General features: G+C 45.1%; 1 protein-coding gene across 1 annotated transcript in view; it reads left to right on the top strand.

Annotated features, from left to right (window-relative positions):
- TAPT1 (transmembrane anterior posterior transformation 1) overlaps positions 1-10,875 on the top strand; it is a 62,843-nt gene extending 51,968 nt beyond the window's left edge. The window contains exons 10-14 of the mRNA XM_069594764.1: positions 388-447; positions 980-1,048; positions 4,039-4,115; positions 5,890-6,050; positions 8,539-10,875. Of these exons, the coding sequence (XP_069450865.1) occupies positions 388-447; positions 980-1,048; positions 4,039-4,115; positions 5,890-6,050; positions 8,539-8,756 (585 nt within the window). The 3' untranslated portion in view covers positions 8,757-10,875. The remainder of the gene's footprint in view (positions 1-387; positions 448-979; positions 1,049-4,038; positions 4,116-5,889; positions 6,051-8,538) is intronic.
- Positions 10,876-16,003: the final 5,128 nt, after the last annotated feature.

Genomic DNA, 16,003 nt, shown 5'->3' with positions numbered 1-16,003 from the left:
GCATTCGCTCTTCTGAGAAGACATCATTATCATTAGATGTACAGTAGTAATTTTTAAAACTGTTCATTTAATTTAAATTTTCAGAATTATTTTCTGTGCCTTGCACTACTTAAAATAGCCACTCTTCCTAAAAGTCTAAACTCTCAACCACCATAATCATTGAATATTTATCCCAACCTTTAAAAGGCCTTGAACCTATCAAGGGGAATTGAGGCTCTTTTTCACTCTTATTGTAGGTGAACAAATAGGGAAAAACTACCCAGAGGTCACTTGGTTATTAGCACCTCCTTCCTGGCTAGATATTGAACATTTTATCTACAAAGTAAATCTTTCCATGTTCTGTATTTGCGCTGTATTACTTAATACCTCATTCTTATTTGTCTTTAGGTCTACAGTGAATATAGAGCCAGCCTTGCTTTTGACCTTGTTAGCAGTCGACAGAAAAATGTAAGCATTGTATATATAAAAGGCATAATCTGAAGTTAACTGAACAATGGTTTAATTAATTAATAATTAATTTTTTTGAATAATAGTTTAATGTAGCATGGGATATTAATTACGGGAAAGCTAGATAAACTGCCTTATTTCTGTTCTTGACACTAAATGTTTACAAAATAATAAAAATAATGCTAATACTTATTACATAGTGTATGATTTCTACAGCATTGTAACAGTTATACAACTTTGTATTTTAAACTTCTTATGAACATTTAGATCAATCCATTGTTTTACTAAATTTCAGTATAGGTGCTAGGGTCTCTTCTTACTCACAGTCTCACCTGTTTAGAATATTTGCTGGTGATGAGTGAATTGTACATTTTTTTTTTAAGTTTGAAACATTTCTTATTTTAATTAAGATAACAATAAGAAACATTACATGTGAGCACAGATAACATTCCTGTACCTGACTTTTCTGATGAATTCTGCTTTTTAAGTGCTTATTAAATCCCATAAATCCCTCTCTCCTCTCTCTGTCCAGGCGTATACTGATTATAGTGACTCCGTGGCCCGGAGGATGGGGTTCATTCCTCTCCCACTAGCTGTTTTAGTAAGTCCATACGCTTTTTATGATGAGATGACCGTCATTAAAGAATATGAATAAATGGATTAACAATCAGTTTGTTCTAAAATGACTTGATAGTAAAATTAAAGGTCCATGACTTAGAAGGAAATTTTGTTTTAAATTATAATATTTCCCTTTTGGATTTTGAGCCATTTAATGGATAAAAGATGTTAAGGCATATTTTACATGGTAGCTTTCCTAACAATGAGAATATTCATTTTTGCTTCTTCATTTGGCAGTGATTTTTCTTTTTGAATGGAAATACCTAGTGATAGGCATTGAGTGGCCACTGTAACACACATTGGTGGAAGTATAAGTTGATCCAACATTTCTAAAGAGCCCTGTGACAGTATTATGCTTTGATGAAGTAATTCCAGTTCTAGGAATTTCTCCTAAGAAAACAGTCATGAAAGTCAAATGGTGATTTATAGGAAAGGTTATGCACTGCAGTAGCATTTACAGTAGTGAAAATTTGGCAACAGATGAAATAGATTAAATAAATACAATATGCTCAAATGAAAAACTATTCTGTATTCATTATAAGTACTACTTCTTAAGTTTTTTTCCAAAGTTTTTACAAGGGAATTTTCTGCTGTTATACACAGGAAATATCATATATATTTTTAAATAATGGCACTAAAACTTAATCAAAAACATTAGTCATCAACTTCTGATATTTTCATGAAGTGCTCAGAACAGCCTTGCAAATAGTTACTGTAATATTTAATTAGGGCTCTAATAAGATTTTGCTGGCTGCACTTACATTTGATTGCATTCCTTTTTGGCTAACTATTCTCAAATCAAAACAAATGCACTGTCTTTTCATTGAAGGACATCTGAATTTTTCCAAAGACGCAAAGTCTCATGGAAATTAAGAGATGTATAAAGACGTTTCGGTCATACTAACTGTATTTTTTACCAGCTTGCCTAACTTTTTTTTAGAGGATGAATGATATGTTATTTTAAGCTTCAGCAGGACTCCCCAGATAAGCACATCCTAAATGTTTTCAGTTGTATTAGTAGCTTGTTTTTATTATATACAAATATGGCTTTCTTTTGCTTAGTGAAAGGAACTCCTAGAATTTTGGAAAAACAGAAAATTCTGAAGAGTGAAATTATTTGTTAATGGTTTAAGAGATTGATAAAATAGAATTTTAAGATTTTTTTCCATGTTGTCTGCAACTGGAAAAAGGATACGTACAATGTGAGAATAAACCGAGGCTGCCTTTTTTTTTTTTTAAGGATTAGTTAAGTGGTTAGATTAAAATATGGCCCTGCTTTGCCAAATAATAATTTGTCTAGTAATTTATTTACCAAAAATTCTGATCATAATTAGTATGAATTTTTTAAATTATTATCTTTAGATTTTTCATTAATCTTTATTTTATTTTTTAAGTGAGTCTTTATGGTTGTTATACCAGAAGATTTAAGTTTAGTTAATACTTGATTAGCAGAACACTTCTGGGGAATCTCCTGTAGTTTTAAAGGGGATTATGGAGCTACGTGCAGACCCAGGGGATTTTCTTTTGCAGTGTTTTTCTCACTGAACTCCAGAGTGACAGCAGAGCTTTGGCAGAAATCTCGGGCCCCTGAGGAATAAACTGAGGCCTCAGTAACCAAGCCAATTCTTGCATTAAGGCCAAGAGTAGCAGTCTTTCCTTGTAAATGTTACTTTAAGTCCTAGAATGAGTTCGTATCCAAGAAAAGTAAATCATATTAAGGTCTCAAGGAAATTAGACTTGGGACATATGTATCTTAAAGTTACCTAATAATATACTGGGTAAAAATGAAGTCATTGAAACCTCCATTTGCTTTTCATATTTTTGAACAAAATTCTAGAATCATATTACTTTCCATCACAAATGTTTGATGACAGGTCACTTCCCCATTGGAGACTGAGCCAGGTGTTTTATTAAATATGTGTGGCAGCTCATTCTGTCTAGCTCCTCCCAATTGCTCTTTTACTTAAAGCATTTTTTAAATGTCACTTGAAATGTTCTTGTGTTATTTATTTAATTGAGACTCTTCCATTTGAGGATGGCATTACTGGATGAGGTTGGGTATTTTCCCTGATTCTCTGTTTTCGCGTAGTGGTCCCTGCATACCATAATATATGGGTGCATTAAGCTGACCCTATAACGTGTAAATGCTTTTCAGTGACAGATCCCATCAGATTTATTCAGCAGATGTCCAGAGGTAGTGCTGTTACTCTTATGTTTCTCTGAGATAAGTAAGAAAATATAAGATCCCCTGGAGGAGGGCATGGCAGCCCACTCCAGTATTCTTGCCTGGAGAGTCCCATGAACAGAGGAGCCTGGCAGGCTACAGTCCGTAGGGTGCAAAGAGTCAGACACGACTGAAGCAACTTAGCAACCATAACTCTCCAAAAGAGAAATTTTCTGGCCTTTAAGTAATTAGTTTCATAATAGTATTTAGTTTTGTTAAACGGTACACGCCTCTTAAGGGTTCCCTTTTCTCTCTCACTCAGCAAGTCCTTGGGGTTCTTAGAGAGTCAAAGAACAAAGGACAGAAAAAGCAGGAATGAGGGAAATGCCCACCAAATGCTTCCAGCCCTGGTGGGGAGGCACGCAGCAAGATGAATCCGTTTATATTTTCCAGAATAATTTTTATTTTTAAAGTTAACTAATTTGCATCTCTGTTAAGTGCAGGTAAACCTGTTAGTCACGAGCTGGGAGCAGTGCCTGACTTTAGAGTCAGTGGTTGAATTTGGCATTAGCGGGCATTTTAGATTTGCCCAAAGAGTCTAAATCTACCATAAAAGGTTCCACAAGCAGCCAGGTTCTGATGTGGATCGACACGTCCTAGAGCTGGTTTCTTGGGTTCTGACAGAGGCCAAGGGAAGGTGCCCAGGGTGTTGGAGTCGGCATGGAGAAACCTTCTTTTAAATACTAACTGGTAACTCTGGTTGTGTGCTTTGTTTTTGTGATTTGTTGTTTCGGTTTGTCTCTGGCTAGCTCATCAGAGTGGTAACAAGTTCAATTAAGGTGCAAGGAATCCTGTCTTATGCCTGCGTCATCCTCTTCTACTTGGGGTAAGATTAACTGTTCTTTAATATGTTTTTGGTTGTACAGTAAAGTGTGAGTGCAAAGGGCTTCCCAGGTGGCGCTGGCGGTAAAGAACCTGCCTGCCAGTGCAGGAGACGTAAAGTGATGCGGGTTTGACCCCTGAGTTGGGAAGATTTCCCTGGAGGAGGGCAGGATCCGCTGCAGTGTTCTTGCCTGGAGAATCCCATGGACAGAGGAACCTGGCGGGCCACAGTCCTTAGGGTCGCACAGAGTCGGACACAACTGAAGTGACTTCACACACACACACACACACACACACACATAAATGCACAATGTAGTAGAAGTTAACAGCAACCAGGTCACAGCTGTCCTGGGATCGCCCTTGACAGCATGTATCCCCAGGTGTATTTGTGACTTAGTTAAATTCTGGCTAAATTAAATGTGCTGTTGGGCAAAAGTATTGATGGCACTTTAGATTGTGTCTTAATCTTTTAATGAAATCACTTACTTATAGTCCTCCTTATTTAAGGCTTAAGTTTCACCCATGTTTTCTTTTATGATAAAATTTGCCATTACAATCAGATGTTGTTCTGTGTTTTAAAAAATGTTTTTTTCTACTATGTTTGCCACACTAATTATTAAGCACACTCTAGGCCTTGTCAGACAGTAAAGAATCTGCCTGCAGTACCCAAGATAATAATGGGTTCGATCCCTGGGTTGGGAAGATACCCTGAAGAGGGAAATGGCAACCCACTCCGATATTCTTACCTGGGAAATCCCATGGGCAGAGAAGCTACAGTCCATGGGATCACAAAGAGTCGGATACCACTGAGCACACGCGTGCACACACACACACACACACACACATCAGTGTGAAGAGTTTTGTTCTGTTTTTGTTTTTTCAGAATTTTTGCCAGATTATTTCAAATGCCTAAAAATATTATGTACCTTTTGGCCCAGAAATCCCACTTCTGTAACAATAGAAGCAGCATGTTGGAAGTACCCTAAGTAACCCGAAATTGAAGGCTTTGGGGGGTTCTATTATATGACGGCCAGCACAGTGAAGCTTTGCGAGCCCATCACGGTCAGCTCACTGAGGACCACCGCCGGGTCGGGAGAATGTTCCGGATGTACTGTCATTTACAACAGCGGTGGTCATGCAGCAGAACTGGTTGGCATTTCTGTGTGCCCAGCACTGTTCCGAGCATCTTACCGAAATCACCCCTTTGTGGATTAACTCGTTAGGAAATTCACTGAGATCCACACAGTCCTGAGCAGTGGAGTCGGGACTTGAACCCACATGCTCAGCCCCCAGAGTCTCTCCTCTGGCTATGAGCTCCAGTCCCCTACTGCCTTCTTAAAGACACCCCGTTTCTGGAGAGCAAGAGCCACAAATAGATGTCCATTCAGAGCACAGGTGACTGCAGGTTCACATGCCAGATGTTGCGGTGGTCTGCACTGCAGTGTGGCGCTATAAGCTTTTGTTGTTGGTTTTCATCTACGTTTGCTAAATGTCTTTGTTTTGTAGTAAGAGAATACATGTTAGACAGTTTAGCACCAGGTAAGACTTCTAAGTATAATTTGTTCTTATAATGAAAACCAAGGAGTTTTTTCAAAAATGCTTCCCTGGGGTAAAGAAGCCTCCAGAAACTCAGGGTTTGCACACGGAACTGGTCCTGTGGCGCCTGGGTGGTCCTCCGTCCCTGCAGCTCCCCTCTTCACTGGCCGAGCTAGGGGCGGCTGGCCCCCATATGCAAAGACGGACCCCAGCAGCACGTGGTGGTTTCTTCCCGGTTTTAGGTTGATCTCCCTGAAAGTCCTGAACAGCATTGTCCTGCTGGGGAAATCCTGCCAGTACGTGAAGGAGGCCAAAATGGAAGAGAAGTTGTTTAACCCTCCCCCGGCCAGTGCTCCCGGCAAACCGTCCAGTAAATCACAAAACAAGTGTAAACCCTCCCAAGGTGGGTTTGGCTCTCTGTTCATCACCTCTGTGAATCATTACCTAAAGAATCAGTTGTCTGAACTCTCCATGATAAAAAAATCACTGTTGAGCAGTGCTTTCAAGAGCAGATCTTGCTTTGCTCAGCTGTGGATTTTTAGTGTTTATGCTGAGATCTCATCGCAGGCACCCCTGGGGAAACCTTTTCCTGTTTGTCCCTGTTCAGTAGATGGTCATTGGGCGCCTGGTACCTGGCGGGTCGAGGGACAGCTGGGCTGCAGACAAGACGGTCGGGGGGAGAGCAGGTGGACATGCACCGAGTCATCAGGGAGAGCGAAGTGGGCTGGCAGGAGGACACATGGGGTGGGGGCTCCCCAGCTGTGAGGGGCTGGGGTGTGGGCTGCACCTGCAGAGGCCTCGGGCAATGGCAGCAAGAGCCAAGGAGGCCGGAGGGCCCCAACACTGGGGGAGAGGGACCGGGGGTGGGGGTCGCCAAGAGCTCCGACCCCGGGGGAGAGGGACGAGGGGGGCCCGAGAGCTCCGACCCCGGGGGAGAGGGACTGGGGGCTCCGAGAGCCCCACCCCGGGGGAGAGGGACCGGGGGTGGGGGTTGCCGAGAGCCCCACCCCGGGGGAGAGGGACTGGGGGCTCCGAGAGCTCCGACCCCCGAGGAGAGGGACTGGGTGGGAGAGGGGCGGGTGCCGAGAGGCCGCCCAGGGCTCCCGCGGCTCTCGGGAGCACCTCGGCTTCTGCCATGTGGGAAGGGGCTGTTGGAGAGAGGGGCGCCAGGATGCAGGGTCACTCTCAGTCTCTGTGGGAAATAGACTCGGGAACGTGAGCCCAGGAGTGGAGGCCGGCGGGGAAATGCCCGGCTCGGCGTACAGGTCACCGTGGGAGCGGCGGGAGACCAGATTCCAGGCGCATCTCCAGGAGCACAGTGCTTGCTGGTGAGGTCGTGCCCTGGAGAGAGCAGTTAAGGATGGTCCCAGGATTTCTGGCCTGGAAGATTTCCAGGAAGGACTGGGGCTTAATTGTTGTCAGTGGACGGCAGTTCCACGTCCACATGAGTATTTATCCAGATGACTTTTAGTTTAAACGGTTTACTCTTCCGTGCCTATGCCAGGCGCTATGTGAGACACTGGAGCTACAGAGGTAAATAAATCCAGCTTTGGGACCTCAGGCTGACAGAGGAGACAGCCAAAGCGGCTGATCCAGATCGGAGAGCAGTGGGGCTCTAGAGGGGGCGGGAGAGGGGTCCTTCCTGGAGCTGGTGAGGCCTGAACTGAACCCCAAAGTGGCTGATCCAGACCGGAGAGCAGTGGGGCTCTAGAGGGGATGGGAGAGGGGTCCTTCCTGGAGCTGGTGAGGCCTGAACTGAACCCCAAAGTGGCTGATCCAGATCGGAGAGCAGTGGGGCTCTAGAGGGGACGGGAGAAGGGTCCTTCCTGGAGCTGGTGAGGCCGGAACTGAACCCCAAAGTGGCTGATCCAGATCGGAGAGCAGTGGGGCTCTAGAGGGGATGGGAGAGGGGTCCTTCCTGGAGCTGGTGAGGCTGGAACTGAATCCCAAGGCGGCTGATCCAGATCGGGGACAGTGGGGCTCTAGAGGGGACGGGAGAGGGGTCCTTCCTGGAGCTGGTGACGCCTGAACTGAATCCCAAAGCGCAAGAAGGAGTAGGACCTGGTGCAGGCGGGGCTCGTCAGGAAGGGGACCTGCGGGGGTCCACAGTGAGGTGGCAGAGCAGAGACCCGGGGTCAGTGCCCGAGCGCGGCGTGTGCCTGCAAAGGGGCAGGGGGTGAATCCGAGGGTGAGGCTGAGACAGGGCGGAGGGGTGCCGAGTAGGGCGCCGTGCTCCTCTCTCCATCGCGGCCCTGTGTGTGTCAGCGCCCGTCTGACCCTCTGTCTTAACCAGGCACCGTTTGAGGGGTGTCATTCTTAGCCCGATGATGACGCTGCTCAGGTAAGGGCTGCGTGTATGATTCAGAGATCGGTGGGTCCGGGCCCCCAGACTGGATGCCCATGGCCATTTGGGGTTTCGTTCATTGGTGTGTTTTTAATCTCCGATCTGAACTTCCTGGAGGTAAAAGGCCGACTCTACCGTGACCACACACGAGAGGCGGAGTGGCCTCGAGTCCGCTCAGCCCTGCTGTCCTGGGTGGGAGTCAGTGCTAGTGTTCCTGGTCCGCAGCGGTCTTCCTGGGACCTGCTTGTGTAGGAAGGTGGCTGTGACACAGGAGCTCTGATTTTCCCCACATCCACTAACAGTGATGGTCCACAGTACACTGCCATATACGATTTTGGATGAGAAAATGGAAATAGTATAGCCTCTTGAGTCTCATTATAAGCTATAGGGTTTATACAGCATGCTGTTAATATTAGGCTATGATTTGCTTTATCCGAAAGCACAGACAGTTGACACTTTTTTTCAGTCCCACTGTATTGGAAAGCTTGTGGTTATAGTAGTCTGGTGGGACACCCTTTTCTAATTTAACAGATCTGTTTTTCCACAGAAGAAACCCTGTCTGCCTCGGTCACCAGCCAGCCCTCTCATCAGAAGGAAAATGCGATCCCGCTGCTCGTCACAAGCAGCTCTGATCAGCTTCTGACCACCCCGGATGGCGACGAGAAGGACATAACACAGGAGAACTCGGAACTGAAACACAGGTCCTCAAAGAAAGATCTGTTAGAGATAGACAGGTTCACAATTTGTGGAAATCGAATTGACTGAATTTTAGAGCTCCGGGTGCCAAAGATGCAGTCCCGGGGCCCCAGAGGTGGTGCCCCCCCGGACGGACAGATGCTGAAGACGGCACTTAAATATTTATTTAAGAACTTAACTTATTGACAGAAAGCAAATCTTAGTGTCCTTCTTCTGGTGACGTGGTCTGGCTAAAAGTCAGGTCACACGGGGCAGCCAGCAGCAACCTGCAGCCTCGAGCCCTTGGACAGATGGATGGCTCAGGAAGGGTCCCTCCTGCTTGGGGAAGCCACAGAGTCACCCTGGGCCCTGCGGGAGCGACCCCACCACCCCCTCCGCTCGTCACTCTGTGCTTCCATAGGGTGGGATTCCACCTCGAGTCCTCCTCGGCGTCGGGATGCGCTGGAGACGGTGGAGCTCTCACCCGACGCTCCGTTTCCAGCCTCATTCTGTTCCCACAGTTTTCAAACTTCACCTGCCAAAGCATTAAAAAAAAAAAAAAGATAACGATAATTAAACTTAAGATAAATGTTCTTACCACCAGAATACTCTTCGAAGATGTATCTGAGTTAATCAGAATAAAAAGCTATCTTAAATGAGACATGATGGATAGTAGCATTTTATAGAGGGAAAGAAAAAAAACCCTTAAGCCAGTTTATTTAAAAAATACGAATGAATGAAGGTTTGCATCACTGAGAAAATGTTTCCTAATTTTTCAGTTTTACTCTTCACAGCCAAATGTGAGCTGTGTATTGTGTAATTGCAGTGGATAAAATAAGAATTCCCTGACAGAAAGGCACTTTTTATACTGAAAAAAGCAGAGCAGTGTTCATTTTCAGGTAGAGTTAACTGGTTTCCCTTTCAAATTGATTGCTTCCTAAGTTGTTAGTGTTAAAAGGGTTTGGTGTTAAACAGGCTGAGGAATCATCAGAGGACAAAATTCAAATGTATCAACTTCAACTGGGTTTTTCAAGTCCCAGTTTTAAAGTCAGTCTTGTGTGGGTGGGGCATCGTTTTGCTCGGGCTCCTAGAAAGAGCTGGTCTGCCCGTCTGTCTGTCTGTACGCCTGCACGTGGCCCGGGTCTGTGCTCTGGGGAGATGGGCCCTCGGGTGCACTGGTCTGCCTGTCGGACTGTCTGTCTGTGTGCCCACACCTGGTCCGGGTCTGTGCCCTGGGGGGAGGTGGGTGCTCGGGTGCGTATGTGCCAGGGTGGACAGGCTGTGTGGGGAGAAGGAAAGGAGACGTTTGGGGTGTGTGTGTGGTCGTCAGGGTGTGGACAGGGGCTTGTGTGGGGAGCAGCTAAACGGTGCTTCTTGGCTTTGTTTGAGATCAAGATTCTGTTTCTGCTTAATTACCAGTCCATGGCCCACATCACAGGACAAGTTCTTTTCCACCACATTTTATCTTGAGGAGCCTTTCTGCATTTTTATAAAGATTTTCCAGGGTCTGATTTCAGAATGTCCAGATGTTGCCGTTAGCTGTTAACTTCCTTTGAGGTTTTCATCTGAAGCTCCACCCTTTTGCTGATATTCCCTGCATGTGATACCGCAGAAGGTAAATTTTAGCTGATTTGTCTTATTTCCTGGGTGAAACATAAGGTAGGCTTTAATGCTTTGACTCGTTCCTCTGAAAAATAAAAGCAAATTTTAATGTGCTGCCTTAAAGCTAAAGAAGTCTGAAGATGATGGTTCACATAAGAAAGAAAAAGGAAATAGTACAGAAATGCTTGTGGGAAACCAGGAGGTACTTTAAGTTAAAAATGAAAGACTTGAAATTGCTTTGTGTATGTTTCAGTGAAGGCCCATATTAGAGTTATTATTGTGTTATTATTGTGTTCCCACCTTCTCTTCACCACCATAAGGAACAGTGTCCACGAGGAATGGGAATAGCGTGGAGAAACCTTTGCCAAACAAAGACCTGATCAGAGCAAAAATATGATGTGGGTATATCTTTCAGTTCAGCTTGAATGACTCTGTAACTATACTGTCATTTTTGGAAGTTTTTGTTTTGTTTTGTTTTTTTTTGCAGAATATATTGGGAGTTTGGACTGATGTTCATTTCTTCTGTTAAAATGGCATTCAGTACTAATTTTATAAGTGCATCTTGTGTGAAACTCAATAAATTCAATTTTATAATCTTTTTTTAAAACGGCCACTGAATTTATTTTAATTATATTGACTGCTATATTTGGAGTGAATTTCCCACTCTGTTAGAATTCCCTTCCAATTCACAAGTGACAGGACTGTCTAATTTGAATTATTCTTTTGGTTTTAATGGGAGAAAAATGTTTGATTTTTTACCTTTGGAGAAAGATCTTGATCTGGATCTTGATCATAGACCATTTAATATCTCAGCAAATTAAGGTACTTCACTTTGCAGTTGTTTTGAAAGGCACATCATGTGCTTTTCACATCTGGGAGTCAGGTTTAACACAGAGCTTTGGTTTAAAAAAAAATTCCAAGGCACAACACGAGTCAGGCTCATGGCTTTTTGTTTAAGATAGAAGTATAAACACGAGGAGTCGTTCAGAGCCTGTTGAAATTTTCTTTGTACTTTCGTACTTTGTACATTTAGACTTTATATTCTATAGGTATACATGGAAGAATCTTGTTATAATTAGAAAGTGTTCCGTCAGAAATGTTCCTACCATCCCTGTTAATTCAACGGTGTTGTGTGCTCAGCTGCTAAGTCATGTCTGACTCCTTGCGACCCCATGGACTGTAGCCCACAAGGCTCCTCTGTCCATGGGATTTCCCAGGCAACAATACTGGAGTGGGCTGCCATTTCCTTCTCCAGGGGATTTTCCTAATCCAGGGATTGAACCCACATCTCCTGCGTCTCAGGCACTGGCAGGCAGATTCTTTACCACTGAGCCCAACTCAGCGGAGAAAGATATAAAGGCCCCAAATAATTTAAAATCCCTACATGTTGCTCTGTTTCAGTTCCGTCTACCTATTTATTCTTTTAACCAGGACATATTAACAGTTCCTGGAGAAGGAAATGGAAACCCACTCCATTTTGCCTGGAGGGTCCCATGGACAGAGGAGCCTGGCATGGTGTCACAGGGAGTCGGCCACGACTGAGCGACTCAAGGCTCACTCATTAACACTTCCTATGTGTCAGGAACTGCTCTTGCTGCTGGGACCAGCAATGAACAAAGTCCCTGCCCTCCTATGGGGACTGACGCTAAACAAGTCAGTGAAACAGCAGCTGCTGGGGGCAAGTCATCTGATAACCGAATCATCTCTCGTGTTTATTTCAATTCTTAAATAAATACAGTTCTGTACCATTTTGATGGAAATCTGAACTTTTTTCCCATTGGAGTTCTTAAAATAACTTAAGTTTCACCCTGCTTCTATAATAGAAGGAAGAAAAGACTGTTTTGCTCAGTACTGCTCGTTGTCCACCAGCATCTTCTGTGGCTAAGCAGAGTTGTAGCTGGGCACCTGCCTGCCTCTAGAGGGGGCTGCGTTCCTGGACCCTTCTTGCTGTTATGAATACATGGGGTCAAATGACTAATTCTCACCAAGAGCTGGAGGCTGAAGGGTATGTGCCATCATGGGTCTCCTTCAGCTCTCCCCTTCCCACCACCTGGAACCCGGAGGTGTACCATCGCCCTAGCCAGGCAGGTGAATGCACAGGGCTCACTGGATAGCAGAGCCTGGGGTGGGGAAGAGACCCAGGTCTCTGAATGCCAGAAAGCAGAGTTGCCCATCAACTTGGATCAGTCAGCACAGACCGCACATGCCTCGGTTCTGAGCCGCTGAACCAAGGGGGTCTGCCTTGCAGCCCCCTGTGTTGTGTGAAGTCGCATCATTCATGTCCGACTCTCTGCAACCCCATGGACTGTAGCCTTCCAGGCTGCTCTGTCCATGGGATTCTCCAGGCAAGGATTCTGCAGTGGGTTGCCATGCCCTCCTCCAGGGGATCTTTGCCACCCAGGGATCAAACCTGCCTCTCCTAAGTCTCCTGCATGGGCAGGCCGGTTCTTTACCACTAGCATCACCTGGGAAGCCCATTAGAACTCACATTCACATGGAAATCTGAAAGGGCCTATTGATAGAGATCCTCACATCAAAGCAGTGGATGTTAGACCTCACTTCCCAAACAACGTGCTTCTGAAAATACACTGGGTATTTGCTATTGGTTTGTCAGGAAAAGGGAAAAGATAAAAAATGACTACACCCCACTTACTCAGCGGTCAGACTCCCAGCTCATCTCAGTCTGGGTAAGAAAACCTTAAGTGTGTATTTCACACACTTTAAACATTAAGTGGCGAAGTCCTCTTTGTTCATATACTCTAGGGAAGATGGGACTTCCCTGGTGGCTCAGCGGTAAAGAATCCGCCTGCAATGCAGGAGACAGGTTCAATCCTGGGGTCAGGAAGAGCCCCTGGAGAAGGAAATGGCAACCCACTCCAGTGTTTTTGCCTGAGAAGTCCCGTGGGCAGAGGAGCCTGATGGACTACAGTCCATGGGGTGTCAAAGAGTCAGACTAAACAGCTACAGGGAAGATGTGCCTTGCCCCATCTCTCAGGCCACCCCCGACAGGAAGAGTAGATCATGAGAACAGCCTAACAGTACAGAGGATTGGAAAGAAAGGGAGTTAATACATCAAAAGAGTCGCAGAGCTGTGATCATCTGGCAAATGGTGCCAGGCAGGTGATGGCTGCAAATACCCCAGTGTTAGGGAGGGAGCAGACACCTCTGATGCTTTAGATTAGGCTTAATCTGATTAAGGAGGAACGTGTACTGTGGAGACCGGAAGTTGTTAAAAAGAAATTGGCTTTCTAAGGCAGTTTGTTTTATCAGAGGAGTTTCCTTAAGAACAGCTGGTGCTCAGCAGGTGGTCTGCAAGTTTGGACTTGCTGTTGTGCATTTCAATGAGAAAAGAAAGACTTCATACACCAGCAACTGAGTAAAAGACACGTTTTGACTTAGCACAGTAAAGTTGCCTTTGAAGTCGTTTGATATTTAAAGTGAACAAGAAGGAAAGGTGTCTGCTCAATTTATTTTGCTTTTCACTTACAACGTTGGCAGGTGAGGAAGCTGAGGGTCTTGAGAATACAGTTGGTGCCTTTTTGAGGGAATTAGGTCAGGTATTACTGACTGTTGAAGCACTTGAGGGGCGAATCACCTGCAAAGTGGGTGTTTTGGAAACTGCAGTTATTTCCAAGAGGCAAATTTTCATTTCCTTGTACATATGTCTGCATAAAGATGTAAATACTGGGGAAAGTCAGAGATCGCTGTCTTGTCAGGGTTAACCAGATAAAGTGAAACCCAACAAACACGCATAAATAGCTTGTCAGACTTGAATGTAAAATAGGCATGGCTCAGCCCCTGCGCACACACAGGACTGAAGAAGCTGTGCTCTCAGCTCAGAGTTTATCAGCAGTCTGGCGGGGACCGCTTGCCAAGGTTAAGGGCTACCATAAACATAGCTGCTGCTCCCGGCAGAACATCTAATTCTGATGGGCTCCACTGTGCCCATTGTACCCTGGGCATCTTGTACAATTACTGGCACATGGATGCAGCCAATACATGTTCATTGGATGAATAAACCTGGGAGTCATTCAGGAGGTCCATTTAGGCTGCTTTGAAAATAGAAGAAATTAAATGGATAAAAAAAAAAAAAAAGGGCGATTCAGAAATGAACAAAGGAAGCAAAAGCGCAGCATGTTTGCAACACAGAGCTTTGTGCACGGAGACATGCATCCCCGAGTGCCCAGAGGGAGCCAACAGTCCTGCTGGAAACACCAGGAAAAACAGCTTTATGCTGGGAGGGATTTGGAGAAGGGGACAGGCTAGGTCCTAACAGAGCTTTTAATGCCTTACCGAGAATCTCAGATTCCAACTTGTAGGCAATGAGAGGCAGTTAAGGGAGTCTGTGTTTTTGTCATTGTTTTAAACCACTGTGTGCTAAGGAGCTTCAAGTTGTGTCCAACTCTTTGCAACCCCTTGGACCTTCCTAGTTCCACTGTCCATGGGATTCTCCAGGCAAGAATACTGGAACGGGTTGCCACGCCCTACTCCAGGGGATCCTCCCAACCCAGGGATCAAGCCAGCATCTCTTACATCTCTTACATTGGCAGGTGGGTTCTTTACCACTAGCGCCACCTAAAAAGCCCTTAAAACACTATGGTTTATTATAATTAATTAATTATATATTTCAGGAGTACAGCATTATAGTTCAACACCTATATATACCAGAGTGATCACTGTCTATCAAAAGAGAAGATAAATGAAAAAGAGAAAGCTGCAAGCATACCTCATTGTATTGCATTTCACAGATACTGCAATTTTTACAAATTGAAAGGTTGTGCCCCACAGCAAACAAGTCTATAAGCACAATTTTTTCCAGCAGCATTTTCTCTATTTGTGTCTCTGTATCACATTTTGGTCATTCTTAAAATATTCTAAATCCTCCATCAGGAAAAAGACGCAAATGAAGGTTAGCATTTTTTAGCAATAAAATATTTTTTTAATTAAATTGAGGCATATACTTTGGGCTTTGCAGGTGGCGCTAGTGATAAAGAACCCACCAGCCAGTGCAGGAGATGCAAGAGATGCTAGTTCGATCCCTGGGTTGGGAAGATCCCCTGGAGGAAGGCATGGCTACCCACTCCAGTATTCTTGCCTGGAGAATCCCATGGACAGAGGAGCCTGGCGGGCCACAGTCCACAGGGTCGCACACAGTCGGACACGACTGAAGCAACTGAGCACCCACAGCCACACCCACACACAGACATTACCTTTTTTCTTAAGACCATGCTATTGCACACTTAATAGATTATGAGATAAGCACAATTTTATATGCACTGGGAAACCTGAACTATTCGAGTCCCTTTATTACGATGGTCTTCTCGGGTGGCTCAGTGGTAAGGAAATCGCCTGCCGATGTAGGAGACGTGGGTTCCATCAGGAAGATCCCCTCCTGGAGAAGGAAATGGCAACCCACTCTGCTATTCTCGCCTGGAAAATCCATGGACCGAGGAGCCTGGCGGGCCACAGATAGGATTCACAAGAACTGGACGTGACTTAGTGGCTAAACAGCAGCAACTTTATTGTGATCAAAGCATGTGGCGGTGATCCAGCACCCAGCCTGCAATGTCTTCTCAAAGGTGTCCCCATGCTTTGTAAACTAAGGAGTGTCCCGAAACTTGTCCCAGATCCCACGGGTTGCACCGTCAGACCGCAGGGTTAAAACCCTCTCCTAACTAGAAAGCTGTTCTCTCCACCCCGGTGCTCTGCTGCTTGGGGAAGAGGGCAAAGCAGAG

Source organism: Ovis canadensis, chromosome 6 (genome assembly GCF_042477335.2).
Source record: "Ovis canadensis isolate MfBH-ARS-UI-01 breed Bighorn chromosome 6, ARS-UI_OviCan_v2, whole genome shotgun sequence".
NCBI lineage: Eukaryota > Metazoa > Chordata > Mammalia > Artiodactyla > Bovidae > Ovis > Ovis canadensis.
Note: the sequence above shows the minus strand (reverse complement) of the source record. Positions and strands in the feature narration are given on the sequence as shown.